This window comes from Mobula hypostoma, chromosome 1 (genome assembly GCF_963921235.1).
Source record: "Mobula hypostoma chromosome 1, sMobHyp1.1, whole genome shotgun sequence".
In the NCBI taxonomy this organism is placed as follows: Eukaryota; Metazoa; Chordata; class Chondrichthyes; order Myliobatiformes; family Myliobatidae; genus Mobula; species Mobula hypostoma.
Window position 1 is genome coordinate 155,235,512 of NC_086097.1, and position 27,448 is coordinate 155,262,959.

Below are 27,448 nucleotides of genomic sequence, written 5' to 3' on the forward strand. Positions count from 1 at the left end.
AAGTGAATTCATTGATGGAGGAGTTGGGAATTATAGATGTCTGGAGGGAATTACACCCTACGAGTAAAGATTATACATATTACTCTTTCCCTCATTCAGCCTATTCAAGGATAGACTATTTCTTTATCTTTAATACAGATAGACTCAGGATAAAAAACTGTAATATTGCAACAATTGATCTGTCGGATCATAGCCCAGTCTCTATGTCTCTAATCCTGGAAAAGAAAATGAGGAAAACACTATGGAGGCTAAACTCACATATACTTAATAACCCAAAAGTAATGGAGAGATTAAGGGGAGAAATCAAAGAATATCTAGACCTTAATGACACGGGAGAAACATCACCAGTGATTTTATGGGATACATTGAAAGCTGTACTGAGAGGGAAAATTATTTCCATTACTACTCACATGAAAAAAATCAATGCACAAAAATTAGCAGACCTTCAAGGAAAATTAAAGCAACTTCAAGTTGGGGATAGCAACAAAAGTAATTCAAATCGAAAACAGGAAATTAGGAAATTGCAAAGTGAAATTGATGATATTTATACGTTGGAAACGCAAAGAAATTTTCTTTACCTGAGACAAAAGAATTATGAAGTAGGAGGTAAATCAGCTAGATTATTAGCATATAAATTACGAAAACAAGCAGACAATACAATTCATAAAATAAAGAATCCAAAGACAAAGCTTGTGGAGAGTACAATAGGGAAGATTCAAGAGAGTTTTGAAACGTATTATCGAGAGCTGTACTCCCAACCCCGGGCCCCCAATGAGCCCTATATGGACAGTGTATTGAATTTTTTAGATCTACCTAAACTTACAGATTTACAAAATGAAAGTTTATTAGAACCAGTAACTGTCAAAGAACTGAACGTGGCCATCTCTAGGTTAAAGGCTGGAAAGTCCCCGGGTTCTGATGGGTTTACCTCAGAGTGGTACAAGTCCCTGAAGACACAGTTAGCCCCATTACTACTTAACACCTTTAATTGGATCTTGCAGAGAGGAGAAACTCCACCTTCCTGGAGAGAAGCGATTATTTCAGTTATTCCTAAAGAGGGTAAAGATAAACTAGAATGTGGCAATTATCGGCCAATTAGTGTTCTTAATTTAGATTACAAACTATATTATCTATAAACATCTATATTAGCGCGCAGATTGGAAAAGCTTTTACCTGGCCTAATCCATTTAGACCAGATTGGATTTATTCAACAAAGACAAACACAGGACAACATAAGGAGAACTCTGCACATATTAGAACAGGTTAATAAGAACGAGACAGAGACAATGGTAGTAGGATTGGACGCTGAGAAAGCTTTTGATTTGGTTAGTTGGGCATTCCTATACAGAGTGTTAGGAAGATTCGGCTTTCAAGAAAGGTTTATTAAAGTAATTCAGACTCTATATGACAGCCCAACAGCCCGAATTAAGATAAATGGGGACCTCTCTGACTCCTTCATTTTAGAGAGAGGCACTAGACAGGGATGCCCAATTTCTCCTCTCCTTTTTGCGCTATATATTGGACCACTTGCCCAACTAATAAGACAGAGCGAAATCGTAAAAGGTATCAAGGTGGCAGGGATTGAACAGAAAGTGGCATTATTCGCAGATGATGTTTTGGTCTATCTGAGTGAACCAGAAAAATCATTTATAGGATTGTTTACACTGTTGGATGACTTTGGGAAAATATCAGGTTATAAAATAAATGTAAAGAAAATGCAGGTTATGTCCCTAAATTATACACCATCCAAAAAATTGCAGGATACATACAATCTTAAGTGGGAAGCTAAATCATTAAAATATTTAGGAATAACCCTGCCGAAGGATCTTTCAACACTGTCACAGGTAAATTATGGGCCATTAATCTCAGAGATAAAAGCAGATATGCATAGATGGAATCTTATCCCCTTTTTAAGTTTAAATTCAAGGATAAATACTATAAAAATGAATATTCTTCCTCGGTTATTATATCTTTTCCGTACTTTACCAGTGGAGGTGGATGATAATCAATTCAGGGAATGGGACAAATGGATTTCCCGCTTCATTTGGCAAGGAAGGAAACCTAGAATTCGATATAACACCTTACAGTTAGGGAAGGAAAGAGGAGGTATGGTTCTTCCTTGCCTGAGAAATTATTTTTATGCCTCACAGATAACCCCTCTGTTATATTGGTGCAATAGGGAATATAAGGCTAGATGGAAGGAAATAGAATTTGGATTAGTTGACAGTTTTCCTCTTCAGGCCTCAATAGCTGACAAAGGATTGATGGCCCAGTTGGAAAAATTTAATAATGCTTGGATAAATCTTACATTAAAAGTATGGCAGAAGGTGGTTAATTCATGTGGAATTAATAACATGCTAAAACTCTTTAGATGGTGTGCATATGATACTGAATTCCTTCCCAACAGAGGAGATAAAAGATTTGAGCTATGGATAAAGAAAGGTCTTACAACCTACCTCTCATTTATAGATAAAAGAGTATTACAAAGTTTCCAAATCCTGCAGGACAAACATGGCCTAGAACATAATGACTTTTTTAGGTACCTTCAAATACGAAACTATGTTAACCAGAGTTGTAGATATACAGACCTATCAACAGTAGAATTAGAATTTTTCAAGATTCTGAATTCGGCTTGCAGTTCAATACCTAGTAAATCAGTTTCTCGCCTATATAATGCACTCTCCCATGCTAAAAATGTAAATACACTGTATATTAAAGAGAAGTGGGAGAAAGAAGCGGGGTTGGTACTTTCAGAGGAGGCTTGGGGGAAAATCTGCAGCTTTCAATGGTCCTCGACTAATTCTTTGACTTGGAGAGAACATTGTTGGAAAAACATTATAAGATACTTCAAGACCCCATATCAGGAAAAATATAAAGATACAAATGTGATGTGTTGGAGAAGGTGCGGCTCCAAGGAGGCAAATCATTTTCATATTTTCTGAGATTGCCCTAAATTAAGTCTATTTTGGGAAGGTATTCATAGAACATTAGTTAAGGTACTTAGGTCCCAGATACCTCTGAACTTTGAGACGCTCTATTTGGGGCATGTATTGTTCCTTGAACAGAAGGAAGATATAAAGTTGCTGCAGGCCCTCTTAACAGCAAGTAAGAAATCAATCACTAGAAAATGGCTAAATCCAATACCACCTACATTAGAAGATTGGTACGAAATTATCTTGGAAATATTTAAAATGGAAAAGTTGACTTACTCCCTGAGAACTCAAAAAGAAACATTCTATCAAATCTGGAATAAATGGATTGAATATATAACCCCAATGCGAGCAGACTTTAGATGACTCTCCTAATGATTTATATTGCTCTTCTCATCAACACAGTAATATTGCTAACGTAAGCACCCCTAGTCTAAATGTTTGTTGTTTTTCTTTGGAAAATAGAAAATTAACACAAGTAAAGGGAAAGATTTGGGAAAGGGATAAAAAAAAAATGAAAAAATTAAGTAAATAAGTACATAGGGATTGGATAATTATGTCTGCGGGCAGGAACAAGCACGAACAAATTGGGATATAAACACCTACAATGGTTGGTATATAGGCTTGTATGCAACATTTTGGACCAGTGGAAATGGTCCAGAAGGGTTGTATGGAAACTATTATTACCATTTTTCTTAACAACTAATTTCATTACTTAGCCTAATAGGTTAGATTTACCACAGTACATAATTATCTATTTAAATGTTTATTTTCCTTTTATATCATCTCAATGTGTACTTAAGAATGTATAAATAATTGTAGTTTTATACATATAAAAAAATGGAAAAGGTTATATGTGTGAAAAAAGTACATGATAATTGTGAATTCCTTATCCAAATAAAAATAAAATTAAAAAAAAAAGAAATAATATTAAATCATTAGAAAGGGATGACATAGGATAGGAAGGTGTAGAGTGTCTATGGGTTGAGCTAAGAAATGACAAGGGTAAAAGGACCCAAATGGCAGTTGTATTCAGGCCTCCAAACAGCAGCCAGGATGTGGATTACAAATTACAGCAGAAGACAGAAAAGGCGTGTCAGAAGGCAGTGTCATGATAATCTTTGGGGATTTTAACATGAAAGTGGATTGGAAAAAGCAGGCAAGTACTGGACATCAAGAGAGAGAATTTGTAGAATGTCTAAGGGATGGATTTTTGGAACACCCAAGTCATTGGGTGTATTTAAGGCAGAGATAGATAGGTTCTTGATTAGCCAGGACATCAAAGGATATGGGGTGAAGGCAGCGAAGTGGGGATGACTGGAAGAAATGCATCAGCCCATGATTGAATGGCGGAGCAGACTCGATGCCGAGTGGCCTACTTCTGTTCCTATATCTTATGGTCTTATGGTCCAACATCAGCCAAGCCAAATATGTGTTTCTTTGACTGCAGGAGGAAGAAATCAGGGGATTATCAGCATGAGCACAACCTTTGAACACACTTGCAAAGACAGTACAACTCAGCTTCTCAAAGTTATTTATTTACTTATTATTATTATATTGTATTAGCATAGTTTCTCATCTTTTACACGTTGGTTGTTTATCAGTCTTTGTGTGCAGTTTAGCTTTGATTCTATTGTATTGTGGCGAGCATTCGGTACATGATGACAAACGAGGAAAGCTCACTCATCTCAACTGCTCTTTCTATTGCGACATGCACAATAACAGAGCGCAAAGCTTGGTGAGAAGTAACTCAATCACATACAGATAGGGAGGTTATTAGTGCACATCCTGGTTACATTCAGGGTGGCACACAAACACACAAATGAACAACTGAATAACCCGAGCTGAAATGTAACAAAAACTGAACTCGAACATCTCACTATAATTGTACTGAATACACACATTATGAATGCAATTTTCAAACATAAATGCTGGGGGCGTGAATAACCCCCAGATCTTTGGAGCTGTCCCACACCAGATACTTTCTCTTCTCCCGTCTCCCATCAGTCGGAAGATGCAAAAGCCTTAAAGCACAAACCAGCACCAGACACAAGAACAGCTTCTATCTTCCTGTTATAAGACGATTGAACGGTCCCCTTGTACAATAAGATCTTTATTTTACAATCTATCTCAATATAATCTCGCATGTAATCAAAAGGATCTGCAGTGTTATGGACATAGAGACCATGGAGTGGAGGCAGGTTTCTCTGATGGGGAAAGCTGTCTGTATTTCTCACTGCCTCAGTAAAGCAGCCAGCATCATCAAAGACCTTCCCACCTCAGACATTCTTTCTTCTGGAGTTGCACAGTGGAGAGTATCCTGACTGGTTGCCTAATGGCCTGGTATGGAAAGACCAATGTTCAAGAATGTAAAGGCCGACAAAAAGTGATGGATACGGCCCAGTCCAGAGGAAAAGCCCCAACATCCACCATTGAGCACATCTATCAGAAGCACTGCCAGAAGAAAGCAGCATCGATTTTCAAGGACGTCCGCCATCTAGGCCACGCTCCCTTCTCATTGTTGCCATCAGGACGGAGGCACAGGATCTATATTTCCCACACCACCAAGTTCAGGAACAGTTATTACCCTTCAACCATGAGGCTCCTGAACCAGTGTGGATAATTTCCCTCACCTTAACACTGAACAGATCACTGAGCACAACCTTTGAACACACTTTCAATGGCAATACAGCTCATGTTCTCAAAGTTACTTATTTACTTGTTATTATTATGTTGTATCAGCATAATTTGTCATCTTTTGCACATTGGTTATTTGTCAGACTTTGTGTGTAGTTTATCTTTGATTCTATCGTATTGTGGCGAGCATTTGGTACATAATGGCAGATGACAAAAGCTCACTCATCTCAACTGCTCTTCCTATTGCGACATGCACAATAACAGAGCGCAAAGCTTGGTGAGAACTCAGTCACACACTGACGGAGGAGATGATTACTACACACCACGGTTACATTCAGAATGGCACACAAACACACAAGTGAACAACTGTATTACCCGAGCTGAAATGTAACAAAAACTAAATTTGAACATCTCAACATAATTGTACTAAACACACAGCGCTGGCTGCTAGGAATGCTGGGGGCGTGCTGACAACCACATCCCCGGTGTGCAACACTATTATTAATTGTATTGGGAAGGTCCAGAAGAAAATGAATTTCAGGATAGTATATGGTGACATATATGGAATTTGAAAATAAATTTACTGTGAACTTTAAACTTTGAGAAATAAATCTGAACTTAACCATTAAATTTCTTCCCTCTCACCTTTAACATGTGCCCTCTAGTCCTCGATTCACCAGTCCAAGGAAAAAGACTTAGTACATTCACACTACCTATGCCACTTATAGTTTTAGACACTGCTATAAGGTCACGCTTCAGCCTGCTACACTTCAATTAAAGTTCTCGACTATCCAAGTTGGGATAGATGCAGAGATACAGCTTGTTTTCACATCTCTCTTCATCCAGGGTTTAATTGTGACTTGGGATTGTTAATTCCACTCTGCTGGTTTGTGCTCATCATTGTATTTATTGTTGGAATCATTGACATGGTCTCAGCATACAAGGACATGGGAACCAATTCCTTGAAGAGCACCCGTCAGTTCACTGGAAGAAACCAGTACGTCTGCAGAAGTGTAGTGGTCAGTGGTGATCACTTTCCAGTGCTAGCAATCACTGGTAAGGGTTCGATTCCCACTGCTGCCTGTAAGGAGCTTGCCTGTTCTCCCTGTGGGCACCTGGGATTCCTTTGGGTCCTCTGGTATTCTGCCACATTCCAAGTAGGTACAGGTTCAGGTTAGTGAGTTGTGGCATGCAATGTTGGCGCTGGATGCGTGCCAACATTTACGGTGTGCCCAGAGCCCATCCTCAGACCGTGTAAGTCCTCAATACAAGACTGCACGTTTCACTGAATATTTCGACGTGTTATAAATAAAGCTAATCTTTAAAGGGCTGGCTGAGATTACTTCTTTAAGAGTTAAATAAGAGAAGAGGGCAAAGGAGTGGGAGCGAAAAAAAAGATTATGCGAAACAGAAATATACGTGGCAGGAACTCAATGCATAAAAGCATGTAGCCGTGTACAAGAGGATCAATTGCTGTTCAGACCAAATATCAGAATGGGGTAGAAACGTGATCTAAGTGACTTTGACCACAGAATGATAGTTGGTGCCAGACAGAGTGGTCTGTGTTTCCCAGAAACTGATGAGCTGGAATTTTAAAGCACAACAGTCTCTTGAGTTTTCAGAGAATGGTGCAAAAACCATCCAAACACCTTGTTAATTAAAAGGGACAGTGGAAAATGGCCAGCCAAGCTCAAGCTGACAGGAAGACTCTGGGAACACAAGTAACCATATATTACAACAGTGCTGTGTAGAACAGCATCTCTGAATGCACAATACATCAAACCTTGAAGTGAATGGGTTACAACAGCAGAAGACCAAGAAAATACACCCAGTGGCCACGTTTTTTCAGATACAGGTGGCAACTGTATTTAATATAAAAACCTTGATACAGCGATCGTGCCTAAACATCTATTCTCTCACACTCACTCGCTCACACATCTCACTCATGTTGGTATGAGACAATTTTTACCTTCAGCTTCTTTGTGAGAGTTTGCATTCAAATCTTCTGTATATTTTGTGATGTGAACTGAATCCTCTTTGCAGAATCTTGACTGCAGTGTCATATCAGCGGGCACCATTCCCTCACCTCGGCAGCCCTCTTGTTCACATCTTTGCCGATCTCTGTGGAGTTTTTGATTTGTTCTTGGCCATCTTCTCTTGTATTCTGTCTTCCCGTCCTCAGCCAATCTCACCTCTGCATACCTTCGTTTCTTAACGCCAAGAAACTTTCCTACTGATTGCAATCTTCCACTCAATGGAGCTCTTCTGTCACCCACCTTTGTGGTGTCATCTGATCCACACTCTGGACTCTGTTCATCGTTCTGCACTTGTTCTTCACTGCTCATTCCTCGATCCCCTCTTTTAAGTCCCACTTTCTCTTCTCCCACAATTACATTGTCTTTCCTTTCATTATTCACTTCCTCCTCAGCAATGATTCCTTCATCCTTAATTTCATTTATCATGTTCTCATCCCAGGTATCTCCGTTTTTGAACACTTGGTTCATTGTTGGGACAGCCACCTCTGACGGAAAATTCCCAACAGCTAGCTCGGGACCTGGCTGTTCCAGTAAACTAATTCCATGCTGCTTTCCTTCATCCCCTTCTTCCATATTATAACCCCCAATATTCTGGCTCTCCGGTTTCCTATTCAGAGCTCCTTCCTCTGAATAACCTTCCTGGAAATCCAGGCTACCCTCACCTGGACACAAATTTTCAGTTTCATGTTCTGACTCTCTAATCTCAGGAGCCAAGCTTTCAGCTTCCAGATTTTCCGTCTCGATGATTACTGGTAGACTCGAGCACCCCAAGTTTTCTGGCTCCACTCGCTCAACTTCCTGCTGGGCGACGCCTGCTCCAAGCTCAGCTTCCCCAGCTTGGGGGCCCTTCCTGGCATTCTTCCTGCGGGCCCAGAGGCTGGCGGCAACAGCGGCCCCAACAGCTAGCTCGGGACCTGGCTTTCCATCTGGCTGTTCTAGTAAACTAATTCCATGCTGCTTTCCTTCATCCCCTTCTTCCATATTATCACCCCCAATATTCTGGCTCTCTGGTTTCCTATTCAGAGCTCCTTGCTCTGAATAACCTTCCTGCAAATCCAGGCTACCCTCACCTGGACACAAATTTTCAGTTTCATGTTCTGACTCTCTAACCTCAGGAGCCAAGCTTTCAGCTTCCAGATTTTCCATCTTGATGATTACTGGTAGACTCGAGCACCCCAAGTTTTCTGGCTCCACTCGCTCAACGTCCTGCTGGGCGACGCCTGCTCCGAGCTCAGCTTCCCCAGCTTGGGGGCCCTTCCTGGCATTCTTCCTGCGGGCCCAGAGGCTGGCGGCAACAGCGGCCCCAACAGCTAGCTCGGGACCTGGCTTTCCATCTGGCTGTTCTAGTAAACTAATTCCATGCTGCTTTCCTTCATCCCCTTCTTCCATATTATCACCCCCAATATTCTGGCTCTCTGGTTTCCTATTCAGAGCTCCTTCCTCTGAATAACCTTCCTGGAAATCCAGGCTACCCTCACCTGGACACAAATTTTCCGTTTCATGTTCTGACTCTGTAACCTCGGGAGCCAAGCTTCCAGCTTCCAGATTTTCTGTCTCGATGATTACTGGTAGACTCGAGCACCCCAAGTTTTCTGGCTCCACTCGCTCAACGTCCTGCTGGGCGATGCCTGCTCTGAGCTCAGCTTCCCCAGCTAGGGGGCCCTACCTGGTATTCTTCCTGCGGGCCCAGAGGCTGGCGGCAACAGCGGCCCCAACAGCTGACAGGCTGAGGAGCAGCAGCGCAGATAGTTTGTGGCAGCACATCCCGCTGTTCCGGGGGATACAAGTAGAATTCTAACAATATTGCAGAAGCAAAGCAAGAAGGTACTCCCCTCTTCAGCAGGGAGAAGCACAAAACTTGGACTTTGCCAATAGACAACTTCTGTCCTACAGTTATTAAAATACTTAGCAGTCCCTTGAAAAATAACATGCACTGATGACCTCACAATCTAGCTCATTATGACCTTGCTCAAGAAAATGTACGAGTATTGTGGACACAGATCATCATGACATCATGAAAACCAGCCTCCCATTTTACATGAAGATGTATTCATGAACTCACAATCTATATAGTCATAGTCATACTTCATTGATCCCGAGGGAAATTGGATTTCATTACAGTTGCCCATAAATAAATACTAATAAAACAATAAATAATTAAATAGTAATATGTAAATTATGCCAGGAAATAAGTCCAGGACCAGCCTATTGGCTCAGGGTGTCTGACCCTCCAAGGGAGGAGTTGTAAAGTTTGATGGCCACAGGCGGGAATGACTTCCTATGACGCTCAGTGTTGCATCTCGGTGGAATGAGTCTCTGGCTGAATGTACTCCAGTGCCCAACCAGTACATTATGTAGTGGGTGGGAGACATTGTCCAAGATGGCATGCAACTTGGACAGCATCCTCTTTTCAGACACCACTGTCAGAGAGCCCAGTTCCATCCCCACAACATCACTGGCCTTAGGAATGAGTTTGTTGATTCTGTTGGTGTCTGCTACCCTCAGCCTGCTGCCCCAGCACACAACAGCAAACATGATAGCACTGGCCACCACAGACTCGTAGAACATCCTCAGCATCGTCCGGCAGATGTTAAAGGACCTCAGTCTCCTCAGGAAATAGAGACGGCTCTGACCCTTCTTGTAGACAGCCTCAGTGTTCTTTGACCAGTCGAGTTTATTGTCATTTCGTATCCCCAGGTATTTGTAATCCTCCACCATGTCCACACTGACCCCCTGGATGGAAACAGGGGTCACCGGTGCCTTAGCCCTCCTCAGGTCTACCACCAGGCTTTAGTCTTTTTCATATTAAGCTGCAGATAATTCCGCTCACACCATGTGACAAAGTTTCCTACCGTAGCCCTGTACTCAGCCTCATCTCCTTTGCTGATGCATCCAACTACGGCCGAGTCATCAGAAAACTTCTGAAGATGACAAGACTGTGCAGTAGTTGAAGTCCGAGGTGTAAATGGTGAAGAGAAAGGGAGACAAGATAGTCCCCTGTGGAGCCCCAGTGCTGCTGATCACTCTGTCGGACACACAGTGTTGCAAGTACATGTAGTGTGGTCTGCCAGTCAGGTAATCAAGTATCCATGACACCAGGAAAGCATCCATCTGCATTGCTGTCAGCTTCTCCCCCAGCAGAGCAGGGAGGATGGTGTTGAATGCACTGGAAAAAAACATGACCCTCACAGTGCTCGCTGGCTTGTCCAGGTGGGCGTAGACACGGTTCAGCAGGTAGACGATGGCATCCTCAACTCCTAGTCGGGGCTGGCAGGCGAACTGGAGGGGATCTAAGTGTGGCCTAACTATATCATCAAGATCTTGCTCGTAACTACAAAATAATGAAAAATGTTTGTGGATACAGTTCAGCACATCATGGAAACCATCCTCCCCACCATGAACTGTGTCGGCCCGTCCCACTATCTCAGCAAAAACACCGGCTTATTCAAAGACCTCTCCCATACCAGATATTTTCCCCTCTCCCGTCTCCCATCAGACGGCAGATACAAAAGCCTTAAAGCACAAACTAGCACCCGACACAAGAACAGCTTCTATCTTTCTGTTATAAGACGATTGAACTGTCCCCTTATACAATAAGATGGACTCTTTATTTCACAATCTATCTCAATATGATCTTGAAAGTGATCAAAAGAATCTGCAGTGGGATGGACGTAGCTTTGCGCATCACCGAAACCAGCCTCCCCTCCACTGACTCTGTCTGCACTTCTCACTGCCTCAGTAAAGCAGCCAGAATAATCAAAGACCCCTCCCACCTCAGACAATATTTCTTACTACCTCCGGCAAAAGACTCAAAAACCCGAAAGCATGCACCACTCAGCACAAGGACAGCTTCTACCCCGTTTTAAAAAACTATTGGCAGATACAGTAGGGACAATTAGAAACTTAGATAGGCACATGGATGATAGAAAAAATGTGGGCTCTAATGGGAGGGATTAGATGGATCTCAGAATACTTTGAAAGGTCCGATCAACGTCATGAGCTGAATAGCCTGTACTTGGATAGACTCTTGAACTCATTTTGATCTTGCACTTGATTGCTTACTTGTACTGCACTTTCTTTGTGACTGCTGAACTTTATTCTGCCTTCTGTTAGATTTTTTTTACATTGTACCCATTGCACTAAGTAATCTGTATGAACACTTTGCAAGATAAGTGGCCAAATCAGAGTCCAGACCTCAATACAATTGAGAAGCTGGCTGGATTTTAAAAGGGCTGTTCACCCATGATCCCCATGCAATCTGACTGAGGTTGAGCAGTGCTGTAAAGAAGAATGGGGAAAAACTGCAGTGCCCAGATGCGTAAAGCTGATAAATACCTATCTACACAGACTCAAGACTATAATTGCTGCCAAAAGTGCATCTCCTCAATACTGACTTGAAGGAGGAGAATACTTATGCAATCAGTTATTTTGTGTTTTATATTTGTAATTAATTTATTTCACTTTGTTTTGACGAGTTTTTTTCTGTTGATCAGATTTTTTAAAAAGTGAAATTAAATCCACTGAGATCCAATGTTGTAAAATAATAAAATGTGAAAACTTTATATAGGCACTATCGTTGAGGGACCGAGTGGAATGCCTTCCCCGCACCCCCGGTCTGGGGTCCTGAAGATGGGATGCCAACCCGGAGGGAGAACCTGTGAACTGAGCATTATGTCATCCAAGTAAAGCCGATGGGGTGAGCGGAGCCAGGCTCCCAAACCCGGGTTACGTGGTGGAGTGGATCCCCTGCCATCTTTGCAGCCTGCACCAGGGATCCCAAGACACCACAGCCACGGGAGGATGAGCAACAAGGTAGGTACCACTAATACCATCAGGGAAAGAGGAAGACCAACGGGCCCCAGCATTTAATGCCACAATGTCCACCCTCCAATCTCCTAGTGCACACTGCCATTTTTGATGACGCTTTGCGAACGTGGAAGAGATCTTTGCCGCCATCTGCCAGGTGAATCAGCCTCTCTGCCGTGCAAAATGCAGTTTGCTGCGCCACCAGACGAAGTTACTGGGGCACATGTTGAATGTGGAAATAAGTGGCAACTGACCCTGAGAACGTGGTGGCGGACAGGGAATGACAGATCCCTTGCATTGTCTCCGAGCTTCTTGGCATCGCAGGGCTGGTATCATACTACTGTCCATTTATTACAGACTTCACCACCATCGGCAGTTCCCTGCAGCAGCTCACATACAAGGGAAAACCCTTCGCCTGGACTGACACCTGCGCTGCCACCTTAAACCAGTTCCGAGCTGCGCTCACCAAGCCTTGGTGCTGGCAGGCATACCCCAATCCAGCACGCCCTTTCATTGATGACACAGACACCAGCAACAGTGGGCTCAGCGCAGTGCTGTCACAGGAGGGATACCAAGGAAAATGCAGTTTGGCATACTTCAGCTGCACCCGGTGCTGCCCAGAAATGAACTATTTTGTCACCCATCAGGAGCTCTTGGCCACTTTCACCCCTACCTCTTCAGCCGACTGATCCTGCTTCACATGGAGTATGCGCCGTTGACCTGGCTATTGAGCTTCCATGGTCCCAAGAGGCAGCTGGTGCGGTAGCTGGAAGCTCTCCATGACTACGATTTTGAGGAGCGGCACCGTGCCGGAAGGCACCACAGCAATGCTGACGTCCATTCTCCTCGTCCCTGTGAGGCCACTGAGTGTCACTACAGTTGCCACCTCGAAAATGGAGCCAGCAGCAAGCATGGTGGCGACAGTTCAGGCGGCGGCCCGTGGTGAGATAGACCTCCCCATCATTGAGCACAAGCAGCTGCACTGCGAACACGAAAGTGATGTCACGCTGGCCCGGTTGAAGGGGTAGCTGCATATTGGACGGTGGCTGGAGTGGGCAGAGGTCTCCACCCTGGATCTGGAGACGAAAGCCCTGCACTCTCAGTGGGGCATACTGGAGGTGCACGATGGGTGGTTGTTACAGCAGTGGCGGTTTTCAGATGGCAACAGACATCTTCTGCAACTGTTGGTGCCCCAGGGCTTCTGTGCCGTCGTGCAGCAGTGGGTGCAGAGGCTGGTCAGGGCCTTCCACTTCGGTGTTGCAAAGACATTGGGCAAGCTGCATGAATGCTTCTACCGGCCTGAGTGCAGTCAGGACGTGGAGCTGTTTGTACACTTGCACATCTCAGAAGGGGCTATACCACCAATGCAGCAGTACCTGGTGGGGGTCCCAATGGAGTGCGTAGGGTGGCCATCTTGGACCCCAAACCCTCACCGACAGCAGGAAGCACTACGTTCTTGTGGCCATGGATTACTTCATGAAGTGGCCAGAGGCATACATGGACCCGGACCAGAGCCGCCACCACCACGCTGCTGTTGGAGGCTTCCAGTGAGATTTTGTCACTCTGTGCCTCCTCATCAATAGGCAAAGCCGGCAGCACACTCTCATGACCACCCTCATCACAAAGGAAATGTTGCTCTGAGGGGTGTCCATAATGAACAATCGACCACCGTGGAATTACTGAGCGACCTACTCCACAGTAACATCTGGTATTGTCCGCGGATATTTCTCACAGTGCAAATAGGGCCTTGGCTTGTACAAATTAAGCAAAAACACTTTTCTCCCAAAACTTCAGCAGTTTCAAAGCGACTGCATTGGCCAACATGTTCAATAACTCTGGAATCGTCCCAGAGCATCCGGGTCTCCAGTGTAGGCTTTCACAGATAAAATGGGTGAGGTGTTTTAAGTTCAAGGGAACCCTTAATAAACTCCCTTTTTCCCCTCCAAATGTTCAGCGTAAAGCATGGTTAAAAAAATTAATCAAGTCAGACCAGCTTCTTAAAATGAACCCCAACTCAATGCTGGTGCTTGTGAATTACTGTATGTACATTTCCTACAATTGCATATATCGATGAAACAATTAGGCCTACACAGCAATGTTCCATTAAATCTCCAAAAAAAAAACACAATTCGACGAGAACAGTCCCAGCTTTTGAGACCGTTCCTTCTCTCCCCCACTCCATCTGCTATCACACAACACCCCGCCATACAACCTGGATCCACACATCAGGTACCTGATCTTGCCCCACCACTTTATAATTGTTATCTCACCTCTATCCCTCATTCCAGCGACACCAATTGTGCATTCCCCTCCACAAATGTTGCCTGATCTGCTGAGTTTTTCCAGCGGTTTGTGTGTTGCTTCAGATTCCAGCATTCAGTCTCGTTGAAGTGGCAGGTACAGTGAAGGGAAGGATAACGTCATGCAGTTTGGTAGAAGGAATAAAGGCAGAGATTTTCAAAAGGGGAGCAAATTCAGAAATTTGAGGTGCAAAGGGACGGAACAGTCCTCATGCAGGATTCCCAATGGAGCAACTTGCAGGTTAAGCCAGTGATATGGACGGGAAATGCAATGTTAACATTACTTCGAGAGGTCTCGACTGTAAAATAAAGTGTGTAATGGAAGATTTTATAAAGCATTGGTCAGAACATACTTGCAGTATTGTGAACAGTTTTGGAGCACTATCCAAGATAGAATATGATATTGGCACTCGAAAAACTGAGTCACAGGGGAAGGTTGGACAGGCTGATCTTTATTCTTTCCGGTGTCGGAGACTGAGGGGTGACCTTATGGATGTGTCTAAAATTGTGAGCGGGATAGAGAGTGTATACATCAACAAAGACTATCACAAATTTCTATAGATGTACCGTGCAGAGCATTCTGATGGATTGCATCACTTTCTAGTATGGAGGGGTCACTGCACAGGATCGGGAAAGTTGCAAACAGTTGTAAACTCAGCTGGCTCCATTCTGGGTATCGATCGCCCCAGCATCGAAAACATCTTCAGAATGTGATGCCTCAAAAAGACAGCGTTCATCAAAAAGGACCCCCATCACCCAGGACATACTCTCTTCTGATTGCTACCATCAAGAGGGGGATACCGGAGCCTGAAGACACATACTCAATACTTCAAGAACAATTTCTCCCGCTCCCCCCACCCCCCACCATTATCAGTTTTCTGAATGGACAATAAACCGATGAACACTTCTCCAACATTTTCCCTCTCTTTTTGCACTACTTACTTACTTTGATTTTTATTTATTATTGTAATTTATTGTTTTTTTACAATTATGTATTGCTGCTGCAAAACAACAAATTTCACACAACATATGCCAGTGATATTAAACCTGATTCTGATTTGCACAGACTTTTTCCAGAGCTGTGGATTCAACAACTAGAGGATGAAAGAAATACAGAAGCTGGAAACCTGAGATTAAAACAGAAAATGCCAGAAACACTCAGTGGGCCAGGCAGCATCTTTAGGGAAAGAAACAGAGTGACCGTTTCATCCCCGAGGTCGAAGCCCTTCATAAATAGCACCCGTGTTCAGGATTGAACCAGGTTCTCTGACACTCGGCTTTCTGCCTCAACCAACGTTGGTCACCTGGGGGGTCCATGCTCTACAAGTAACACATAAAATAGCTGAAGATGCGCAGAGAAGCTGCAAGAGTTTTTGTTCTCCTTTACATTTGTGTACTGGAAATGAAATTTAACAATTTTGAAACTTTAGTCAGAATAGCAAACATTAGGACAGAACACGAAGCACTCAAACAATTACCTAGGAGTGTATGGGCCCCTTCTACTGCAGAACACATCCCACACTGTCCAATCAGCAGTGCTGTTCACAACCAGTCCGAGAATTACTCTCAAGCCCCCAACTGCTCTACTTCGAGACCCATCCACTGATATGAAGTGCTGCAGTAAGTAAACCAATACCTTAACACTAGCTGTAAACACCAAAGCAGAACCAATCATCCCTCTTCATCATTTTTCACGAGTCCCAATCCTGTATTCATCGAACTTTCATGTTCCCACGATTGTATTTCCATACTATAATCAAAGCACCTGCAGAAAGTTCTATTAAATTCAAGGCCCTGATGGTGAGACAAGCACCAAGATTAACTCTTTACCATACATTTCGATGGACCACTTTTGGAACATCATGTTCAGTTCTGGTCACCTCATTGTAGGAATGATGTAGAAGCTTTGGCAAAGGTGCAGAGAAAACTTACCAGAATGCTACCTGCATTAGAGAACATATCTTATGGGGAAAGGTTCAATGAGCTAAGACTTTTTGGAGCAAAGGAAGATGAGAGGTGACAGGATAGAGGTGTGCAACATGATAAGTGGCACAGATAGACAATAGACAATAGGTGCATTAGATAATTCTGTTTAACCAGAATTAACCCAGTGAACCTACACTGCACTCGCTCCATAGCAAGAAAGTCCTTCCTCAAATTTGGAGACCAAAACTGCACACAATGCCTCCAGGTGGGGTCTCACCAGGGCTTTGTACAACTGCAGAAGGACCTCTTTGCTCCTATACTCATCTCCCCTTGTTATGAAGGCCAACATGCCATTAGCTTTCTTCACTGCCTGCTGTACCTGTATGCTTATTTTCAGTGACTGATGAACAAGGACAGCCAGATCTCATTGTACTTCCCCTTTTCCTAACTTGACACCATTCAGATAGTAATCTGCCTTCCTGTTCTTGCCACCAAAGTGGATAAACTCACATTTATCCACATTAAACTGCATCTGCCCACTCACCCAACCTGTCCAAGTAACCCTGTATTCTCATAACATCCTCCTCACATTTCACACTGTCACCCAGCTTTGTGTCATCTGCAAATTTGCTAATGTTACTTTTAATCCCTTCATCTAAATCATTAATGTATATTGTAAACAACTGCGGTCCCAGCAGTAAACCCCGCGGTACCCCACCGGTCACCGCCTGCCATTCCAAAAGGGACCCGTTAATCGCTACTCTTTGTTTCCTGTCAGGCAGCCAATTTTCAATCCATGTCAGTACTCTGCCCCCAATGTGCCCTAATTTTGCCCACTATTCTCCTATGTGGGACTTTATCAAAGGCTTTCTGCAAGTCCAGGTACACTACATCCACTGGCTCTCCCTTATCCAGGCTGGTGGGGATTTGACGAAGGGGGAAGGGGAGGGGGAAAATTTTAAGCACAGAATCCTGAGGAAGGGTCTGTCTTGGCTTAAAATTACTTTTTATATTTCTTACTGCAAAACAAACTTCAAGACTTATGTCAGTGACAATAAACCTGAATCCTGTACCTTATGTACTTCTAAGTCAGGGCTTGGAGGGCACTGTTGGAGAAGACCACAAGATATAGGAGCAGAATCAGGCCATTTGGTCCATCAAGTCTGTGCCACCATTTCATCATGGCTGATCCACTTTTCCTCTCAGCCCCAATCTCTGTATCATCTCATGCCCTAACCAATCAAGAATCTGTCAACCTCTGCCTTAAATATATGTAAAGCTATCCACAGCTGCCGGTGTCAAGAAATTCCATAGATTCACCACTCTGGCTAAAGAAATTCCCCCTCATCTCCATTCTAAAACGACACCCCTCTGCTCTGAGGCTTTGTTCTCTGGTCCTAGAATGTCCAACCAGAGGAAACATCCTCTCCACATCCACTCTATCATGACCTTTCACCATTCAATAGGTTTCCAATAGGTCATCCCTCACTCTTCTAAATTCCAGTCAATACAGGCTCAGAGCCATCAAATGCTCTTCGTTTGACAAGCCATTTCATACTGGAATCATTTTAATTCACCTCATTTGACCCTCTCCTGTTTCAGCACATCCTTTCTAAGATAAGGGCCCCTAAATTGTTCATAATACTCGGTGAGGCCTCACCAGTGCTTCATAAAGTCTCAACAATACACCTTTGCTTTTATAGTCCAGTCCTCCAGAAATGAATGCTAACATTGCATCTGACTTTCTTACAACAGACTCAACCTGCAAATTAATCTTTAAGGAGTCCTGCAAAAGGCCTCCAAAATCCCTTAGTGCCTCAGATTTTTGTAATTTCTCTCCATTAGGAAAAGAGCCTCTCAATTTCCTCAAAACTAACTACCACTCCACCTATCTTTGTATCGTTGGCAAATTTTGCAACAAAGCTATCAATTCCATCATCCAAATCATTGACAAATAAAGTAAAAAGAATCGGACCCCTGTGGAATACCACCTGTCACTGGCAGCCAACCAGAAAAGAACTCCCTTTATTTTCACTCTTTGCCTTCTACCCTGCTAGAATATTTCCTGTAATATCACGGGCTTGTAGCTTGTTAAACAGCCTCATGTGTGGCACTTTGTCAAAGACCTTCTGAAAAGACAAGTACACAACTTCAACCAATTCTCCTTTGTCTAACCTGCTTGTTGTTTCTTCAAAGAATTCCAACAGATTGAACAGGCAAATTTTTCTCTTGAGGAAACATTGCTGACTCGGGACTATTGTATCACATGCAGAAGGACAAGGGTGAAATTGAACCCTCCCTTCCTGGCACACCCCAGGCATACTTAGCAAATGTCCAGCTGCTCTCTCCATTTCATGCTGGAGTTTCTGTTCAAGAGTATGATAAGGCTATCGATCCAGTGCTGGGCTTCCTTTGCAATGTTGGCCACCAGGTCCAAGTTCTTTTTCCTCTCCTTAAACACAATGGTGAAGCTGCATTTGTGCACTTCTCCGAGATCATGCCTGACGAGTGACCTGCCCTCAGCTCCAAGATGTCAATGATCGAGACTGAAGGGGGTCGGGTAGGTCAGGGGTGGGGGAGAACAGCAGCAGAGATCAAAACAAGATATTCACATTCAGATTAATAAACACCTTCTGCAGCTACTGAAAATCCCTATTAACGCACATAAAATGCTGGAGGGACTGAGCAGGTCAGGCAGAATCAATGGAGAGAAATAATGAGTTAAGTAAAATAAACTTGGGTGATGAAAGAACTTTGCAACACAGGTCGTTAAGATGGCAAAGAAGGCATCTGGAATATTTGCCTTGATTGGGCAGAGGATTGAATAGAAGACGTTGCAACTTAAAAATTTGGTTAGGCCAATTTTGTGGCCACTCTTCCCATTACAAGAAGGATGTGAGAGCTTTGGAGAGGGTGTCAGAGTGTTTCCCCAGGATGTTGGCTGGATTTGATGGTGTGAGCTCCAAGGAGAGTTTGACAACTTAGGTTGTTTTCTTGGAGTATTGGAGGCTGAGAAAAAAGACACAGTAGAATTATGTACAATTATGAGAGATACAGTATAGATAGGGTGGACAGTTACAATCTTTTTCCCAGGATATAAATGGTAAATACTAGAGAATGTGCATTTAAAGTGAGAAAGTGAAAAGAGATGTGCGGGACAAGGTTTTGCACACAGAGAGTGGTGATTGCCCTGGAACAGGCTGCGAGGGGTAGTGGTAGAAGCAGACAGAAAAGTGATGTATAGAGACCCGTGGACCTTAAGGTATTATATTTCAATGCAGCCAGTATATAGAACAATGTAGAAAACCTTGTATTGCAGTTAGAGATCGGCAGGTATGATATTGTGGGTCTCACCGAGTCGTTACTGAAAAGAAGATCATAGTTGGGACCTTTAAATCCAAGGATATACATCGCATCAAACGTACAGGCAGGTAGGCAGAGGGTGCGGGTGGCTCTGTTGGTAAAAAAAAATGATTACAAATCCTTAGAAAGAGGTGACATTGGATCTGAAGATGTAGAATGCTTGTGGATAGAGTTTAAAAAACAATGGAATACAAGCCTCTGAACAACAGCCAGGATGTTGGCTACAAATTACAACAGGAGATAGGAAAAGCACGTCAAAAAGGCAATGTTACTATAGTCATGGCAGATTTCTATATGCATGTAGATTCCGAAAATCATGATGGTGATGCATCTCAGCAGAATTACAGTAGCTTTGGTTGAACTTACTAACAGAAAGGCAATTCTGGATTCAGTGCTAAGAAAGGAACTACATTTGATTAGGGTGGTTCAGGGTAAAGGAAAACTTCAAAGGATATCAAGTTTTTTTTTGCGTCAGTCTTCACAGTAGAAGACACTAGCATGCCAGAAGTTCGAGAGGCATCAAGGGGCTGAAGTGAATATAGTTGAAGGTATTGGAAAAGTGAAAGGTCCGAGGTGAATAAGTAAAATGGATCAGCATGTTATTTACTTGGATTTTTATAAGGCCTTTGACAAGGTGCCACACATGAAGCTGCTGAAGAAGCTGATGGTCCATGGTATTTCTCAGATTGATAGAAGATTGGCTGAGTAGCATGAGGCACAGAGTGGGAATAAAGGGGGCCTATTCTGGTTGGCTGCCGGTGACTAGCGGTGTTCCACAGGGTCGGTACTGGGGTAGCGTCTTTTCACATTGCCTGTCAACAATTTGGGTGATGGACCTGATGGCTTTGTGGTCAAGTTTTCAGACAATGATGGAAAGATAGGTGGAGAGACAGGTAGCACTGTGTCTGTAGAATTATAGATCAATTAAATTAAAAGCACACACACACAGGATAGCTTTAACTGGTGCATTCACTTTGCAGGGAGACAGAGAGAGAGAGATCAGTGTGCATGCATACACAGTAGATCAATGTGCACAGGTAAATCATCAGTCCCTATGTCGTGCTAGGATGAGTAATTGCCTAAAAGGAATAGATCCATATGTTAGACTTCCTCCGGCTTTAGATGAATGTAACAATTAACTGTATTTGAAACAAAACATTAAATTTCCCTTTCACAAACCATATGAAAAAATTAAACATGATTCACAGTAACACCCCATAACTAACTTCACTAGAGATTCAGTCTTTTGGGTGGCACTCTGTTTCTTTCAGGATATTGCCTTTGGACCTGCAGAGTGGTATCAGGTTTGGCAGGTGTCTGGTCGACAACATTCTCTGTCACTGACTATAATGTGTCCGTCTCACTGGATGCAGTCAACTCTGGCGTGTTCTTCAGCTGAACGACCAGTACCTGCTCCATATGGCGTCTCCATGTATGATCTCCAACATCCACTGTGTACATCAATGGTCTGGATCTTGCAACTATCCTACCAGATGTTGACTTGTCTTCTCGGTAATCAAGCGCTAGGACTTCCTGTTCAACCTTGAAACTCCTTGCCGATTCACTTGGCAACTAGTTGAGTTGTTTATTCTGCACTTTCCTCCATAGATGTGGTTTCAGGTCTATGCAAAACCTCATACTCTTGCTCATGAACAGCACTACAGGTGTTTGATTTGTCGTTGCATGAACACACAAAAAGGAAACTGTCCACTCTGTGCTGTCGAGTAATGGCCTCCTAGTCCAGAGCTTTAACAGACCTCTTGAACCTCTTGGATGAACATTTCAGCAAACCCATTTGTTGCTGGGTGGTGTGGAGCTGACTTGATATGCCTAATATTTTTTTCATGAGTACTCTGAACTCTTGTGAAGTGTATTGTCATCCGTCGTCACTCACAATATGTTCAAGTTAGCCTTTTCTGGCAAAGATAGTCCTCAGGGTGAATGCAGCCTTTTCTGATGTGGTTGACTTCATTGGTATGACCTCTAGCCACTTCAAATGAGCATTCACAGCAATCAGAAATACAGAGTCCATGAATTGACCCAGAGAATTCATTATACACTCTTTGCATAATGAAAGACGGGCACTCCAGTGGGTCTAAGGATGCCTGTGGGGGTACATTTTGAACTTTGTCTATCCATTCCCAGCCACCACACGTAGCTTCAAGCAGGACTCTTCATCTTGACTGTACCAATGCAGATTCTCTAACACTCTGGCCTGCAGTTTAGTGGGAACCACAACACGAGATTCGCACATCAGCGTTCTTTGACATACAGACAGTTGGTCTCAACTCAGTGAGAACTCCGGAAACAGGATTACCATGAACTGTCCAACTTTCCATGAAGATGTCACAGACTTTTGACAATGTTGGGTCATTCCTTGTTTCATTTTATATTTCAGAATTTGTCACCAACAGCTGGACTTCAAATGCTGTGTGAAACACTTCTGCTGGGTCACATTATGGGTAAAAATTCCATTACATGAATCACATACCGGCCTCCAAATAGTAGCCAAGAAGTGAGGTTGAGATTGCAAGGGGAATTGGAAAATGCATGTCAAAAGGTAATGGCACAATTGTAATGGGGGACTTTAATATGCAAGGGGATTGGGAAAATCAGGTTGGTGTTGGATCGCAAGAGGATGCCAATGAGATGGCTTTTTAGAGCAGCTTGTGCTTGTGCCGACTCAGGGAAAGGCTATCTTAGATTGGGTGTTGTGTAATAATCCAAATCCTATTACAGAGTTTAATGTAAAGGATCCCTTAGAAGGCAGTGATGATAATATGTTTGAATTCATACCGCAATTTGAGAAAGGGAAGCATAACTCACATCGCACTGGAATAAAGGGAATTAGAGGTGTGAGGAATGAGCTCCTCCAGGTGGATTGGAGGACAATACTTGCAGGGATAATGGCAGAGCAGAGACAGCTGAAATTTCTGGGACTAGTTCACAAGGCGCTGGATTGATATGTACCAGAGAGGAAGAAGTACTCAAATTCGCCTATGGGCACAAGCAATCAACAGACGATGCAATAGCCACTACTCTACATACTGTCCTCACACATCTGGAGAAGAAGGAAGCTTATGTGAGAATGCTATTCTTGGACTACAGTTCAGCATTTAACACCATAATTCCATCCAGGCTCAAGAGGAAACTCAGAGAACTCACATTGACCCCACCTTTTGTAGCTGGATCCTGGACTTCCTGTTAGTTTGCCTACATTGATGTGGTTCCTAAAGGTTGTTATACCCAGAGATGGTAATGGGGACAATCTCCCACTACCTATTAAATGCTCCTAAAGGCATATGCCTCAAGTAGCCTCTGACAACCAAATCCAACTCCTGGACTTCATACGTGGCTCAGCTACTAATTTCTATAGACAGAAGAAGGGGCAAAGGCAGGCTACTAGAGCCTTAAAACTAGTAACTTCAGACAGATGGGTCTCAGCAGACATGGTTCACTGCTCACCGAGGAGAAGGAAAACTTTGATCTCGAACCTCCACTGCCTGGAAGTTATACTCATTTATGGGGAAGGCTTCGGGAGTAAACCCCTGAGAGAAAATCCCAACCTGGAGACCCTAAGATGGTCCTACATGGAATTCAATGCTGCTGCCACAAGAAAGCAGCATCCATCATCAAAGACCCTCATCAAAGGCCTTGCTAAAGCATCATTTTTATAAGTTCTAATGTATTTCTTTTTCCTGTAAATGCCTGCAATAAAATGAACCTTAAGGTCATATATGGTGGGCATATATTTACTTTGAGAATAAGTTTACTTTGACTTGATTCTCCTTTAACTTTACCTTTATATTGCACATAAACTGCATTTCCCTCATCAAACATTGCTGTTATTTCACTGTAATGTTTGAATTTAACAAATTTACACTGCTTTACTCCCATCACTCCATGTTTCCAAGTAACTGCTAATGGCATGCCAAATCTCCATTTCTGGAAGTTAACCAAGTATCAAGTTCATTCAGACAGACTGCTCTGTAGTTATTGGCCCTTTTACTGAGAAAGCTTATGAATCATCTTTTATATTGACTTGAGTGAAGTCTTTGAACTTTAAGATATGTTTTGTCTCACTTACTTGAGTCCTGCACCAGTTTAATGAACTTGTTTCCCATGAAGGGCAATATCTCAAAGAAGACCCAGTTACCCACGGCACTTTCAACCCTGTGGAAGTGGACACTCTTGCAGTAGATAAGCAGGTCGGGCAGCTCCTTGAATAGCTTGATGTTTGCACCCTGCAAGGAAGAGTTCACAGACACACAAGTTATCCTGCCGAAGTTCACTGAGCAACCTTCAATTTCAGTAAGACCAAGGACTTCAGGAAAAGGAAGTCAAAGGAACAGACACCAGTCCTCTCCTTGGGTTCAACAGTGTTTCATCCAACATTAAGGACCACTGCACCCAGTGATGATATACCTGATTCCTATGCTGAGTAAATCAATCCTGTGGCCAATTCAGTGCTTATTGAGGTAGACAGTGAGTGCCTAAAGGATTTAGCCTTAACCACCCGTGTCAAGATCTTCCTTTCAATCTTTTTTTATTGATTTAAAAGAATAAGGATAAATACAAACCAGAAGAGAGGTTATCACAAATACATATATCAATAACAGTACAAACATAGAAAGGAATACACACTGTCAAAATCATAGATAGTATTAAGCTAATGTAAAGAGAACCACTTCTCCTCTTAACAGTTCATAGGAAAAAAAGAGTCAAGATTTCCTGTTATTGAGAAAAAAACCCACTAAACTAACCTAAAACAAAAAAAAAGGGGGACTGGGCAGTCCATTTTGAGGATACAGTTAAAGGGAAAATCCTTCTGATCAAATCTAAACCATTGCAGAGAAAAAAAATTAACTGGAAAAGTAAAAAGAATTAGATCATATGAAAATATTGAATAAAAGGTTTGCTCAGATTTAAGAGATGTATCAAATGTCCGACTCCTGATTTTCTCCGAAGTTAAACAAGACATAATGGAGAGCCAAAAAAAAACAGTAGGTGGATCCTTCCAGTACAATAGAATAGCTCTCCTAGCCAATAAAGTTCAGAAAGCTATAATTCGTTAAGCGGAAGCGGGAACGTTTTCTGCTTCCATTGGAATAATCCCAAAGATTGCCGTAAGTGAATTAGGTTGTAGGTCCAGACTTACAACTTCTGATATCGTTCTAAAAACATCTCTCCAAAAGTTATTTAACTTTATGCAGGACCAAAACACGAGTTGAAGTGGCCACCTCAGTATTGCATCTATCACAAGTAGGATTTATATTAGAAAAAATATGTGCGAGTTTATCTTTTGACATATGCGCCCTGTGCACTACCTTGAACTGAATCAAGGAGTGACGGGCACAATTAGGTGAATTATTAACTAAATGACAAATTTTATTCCGTTGATTATCTGAAAGTCACTCTTGAAGTTCCAATTCCCAAGCATGTTTAACCTTATCATCAGACATCATTTGTAAATTCAATAGCCGTTTATATATGATGGCTATAAATCCTTTTTGGAATGGCTTAAGCTTAAAGATAACATCTATCATATTTGGTAAATGAGCAAATGGGTAATTCGGTAACAAACCGTGTAAAAAAATTCCTAACTTCTGAATACCTAAAAAAATTGTGCATTAGATAAATCATATTTGTCCACTAGCTGACAGAAAGACATTAAACAATCCTCTAAAAACAAATCTAGGTAAGTTATTATTCCCTTAGTTTTCCATGTTAAAAAGGCCTTATCTAAAATTGATGGTTTAAAAAAATAATTAAAATGGATATTACTAGAAAGAACAAAGATATTTAAGTCAAAATACCAAGATAGGTAAAATAATTTTAGCAATATTAAAAGGTATTTGATCATATTGATCTTAATAATTATTAATAGGAAATACTTCACTTTAAGGTAAATTTAACTTGTATCCAGAGAAAGTACTGAATTCAGTAAATATGGATAACATAGAAGGAACAGATTTCCTAGGGTCTGAGATGTAAACTAGTAAGTCATTTGCGTAGAATGAAACGTTATGTCCTTTATTCCCTTTCTTAATACCCTGAACAGAGTTGGAATCCTTAAGAGCGATAGTAAGTGGTTCTAAAGCCAAATTAAATAATAAAGGACTAAGAGGACAACCCTGATGGGTTCTTCTGTATAGTCTAAAATAAGGAGATTTTTTTATTGTTAGTTATGACCGCAGCCATCAGAGCTTGATACATCAGTCCGATCCAGGAAATAAATCCCGGACCAAAATTAAATCTCTCCAAAACCTGAAATAAATAAGGCCATTCCACCCTATCAAAGGCTTTCTCTGCATCAAGAGAGACAATACATTCAGATTCTTTAAATGAGGGAGAATAAATAATGTTTAACAATATTTGAATATTAAAATGTGAATACCTATTTTTAATAAATCCAGTTTGATCATTTCAAATAACAGTATGCAAAATATTCTCAAGCCTCTTAGCCAGAATCTTAGAGAGAATTTAAAAGTCCACATTCAATAAGGAAATTGGTCTATAGGAGGCACACTCAGATAGATCTTTTCCTCTTTTAGGAATCAAAGAGATTGATGCCTCATAAAAAGTTTTCAGGAGATTCCCAGAGGATATAGAATCAGTGAAAGTTTGCCTGAGATGTGATGTAAGCGTTTCAGTAAATGTCTTATAAAATTCCACCGTATATTCATCTGGTCCTGGAGCTTTCCCTCGTTGCATAGAGGATATAGCCCTAGCTATTTCCTCTTGTTTAATCGGCGCATCTAATGTGTTAATATCTTGAATAGAAATTTTAGGTATATTTAACTTTTGCAAAAATCTATCCATAAAGATAGTGACAAGATCTTCAAGAGGCCTTCCTCAACCCTCCTGGTATCTCCGCACTCCTCCAGTTCTGGACAAATATTCAACTACTTCTGGGACAGAGTCATACAGCAGGGAAACAGGCCATTCAGACCATCTTGTCCATGCCAAAGGAGTTGCCCAGTGAGCTGGTTGTATCTGTCTGTATTTGGCCCATGGCCCTCTGAACCTCTCCTGTCCATGTACTTATCAAGATGCTTTTAAACAATGCTGATGCCCCCGCCTCAACCACTATCTTGGGTAACTCATTGTGAATACACACCACTCGTTGCAGGAAAAGATGCCCCTGATGTACTCTTAGCTATGATCAGAAACCTATCCCTCTTGAAGTAGCACCCTACCCCTGGGAAAAAAGACTGTGTGCGTTTACTCTGCTTATGACCCTTGTAGTCTGACACGCTTCTTACATGTTGCCTCCTAAATCTCATAGTTTCCAGGGGATAAAATCTATTTATGCAACCTTTCATCGTAACTCCTGCCCCTAAGTCTAAGCAGCATCCTGGCAAATCTGTTCTGCACTCTTCCCTGTTTAATAATGCAAGACCAAAATAGGAGCAGAGTTAGGCCATTTGACCCAGTGAGTCTGCTCCAC

General features: G+C 42.3%; 1 protein-coding gene across 1 annotated transcript in view; it reads right to left on the reverse strand.

Moving 5' to 3' along the window:
* The window catches only part of LOC134346987 (1-phosphatidylinositol 4,5-bisphosphate phosphodiesterase delta-1-like), a 56,415-nt gene extending 43,658 nt beyond the window's left edge, over positions 1–12,757 (reverse strand). The window contains exons 1-2 of the mRNA XM_063048970.1: positions 12,664–12,757; positions 7,537–9,081 (exon numbers count right to left, since the gene is read on the reverse strand). Of these exons, the coding sequence (XP_062905040.1) occupies positions 7,537–9,081; positions 12,664–12,757 (1,639 nt within the window). The remainder of the gene's footprint in view (positions 1–7,536; positions 9,082–12,663) is intronic.
* Positions 12,758–27,448: the final 14,691 nt, after the last annotated feature.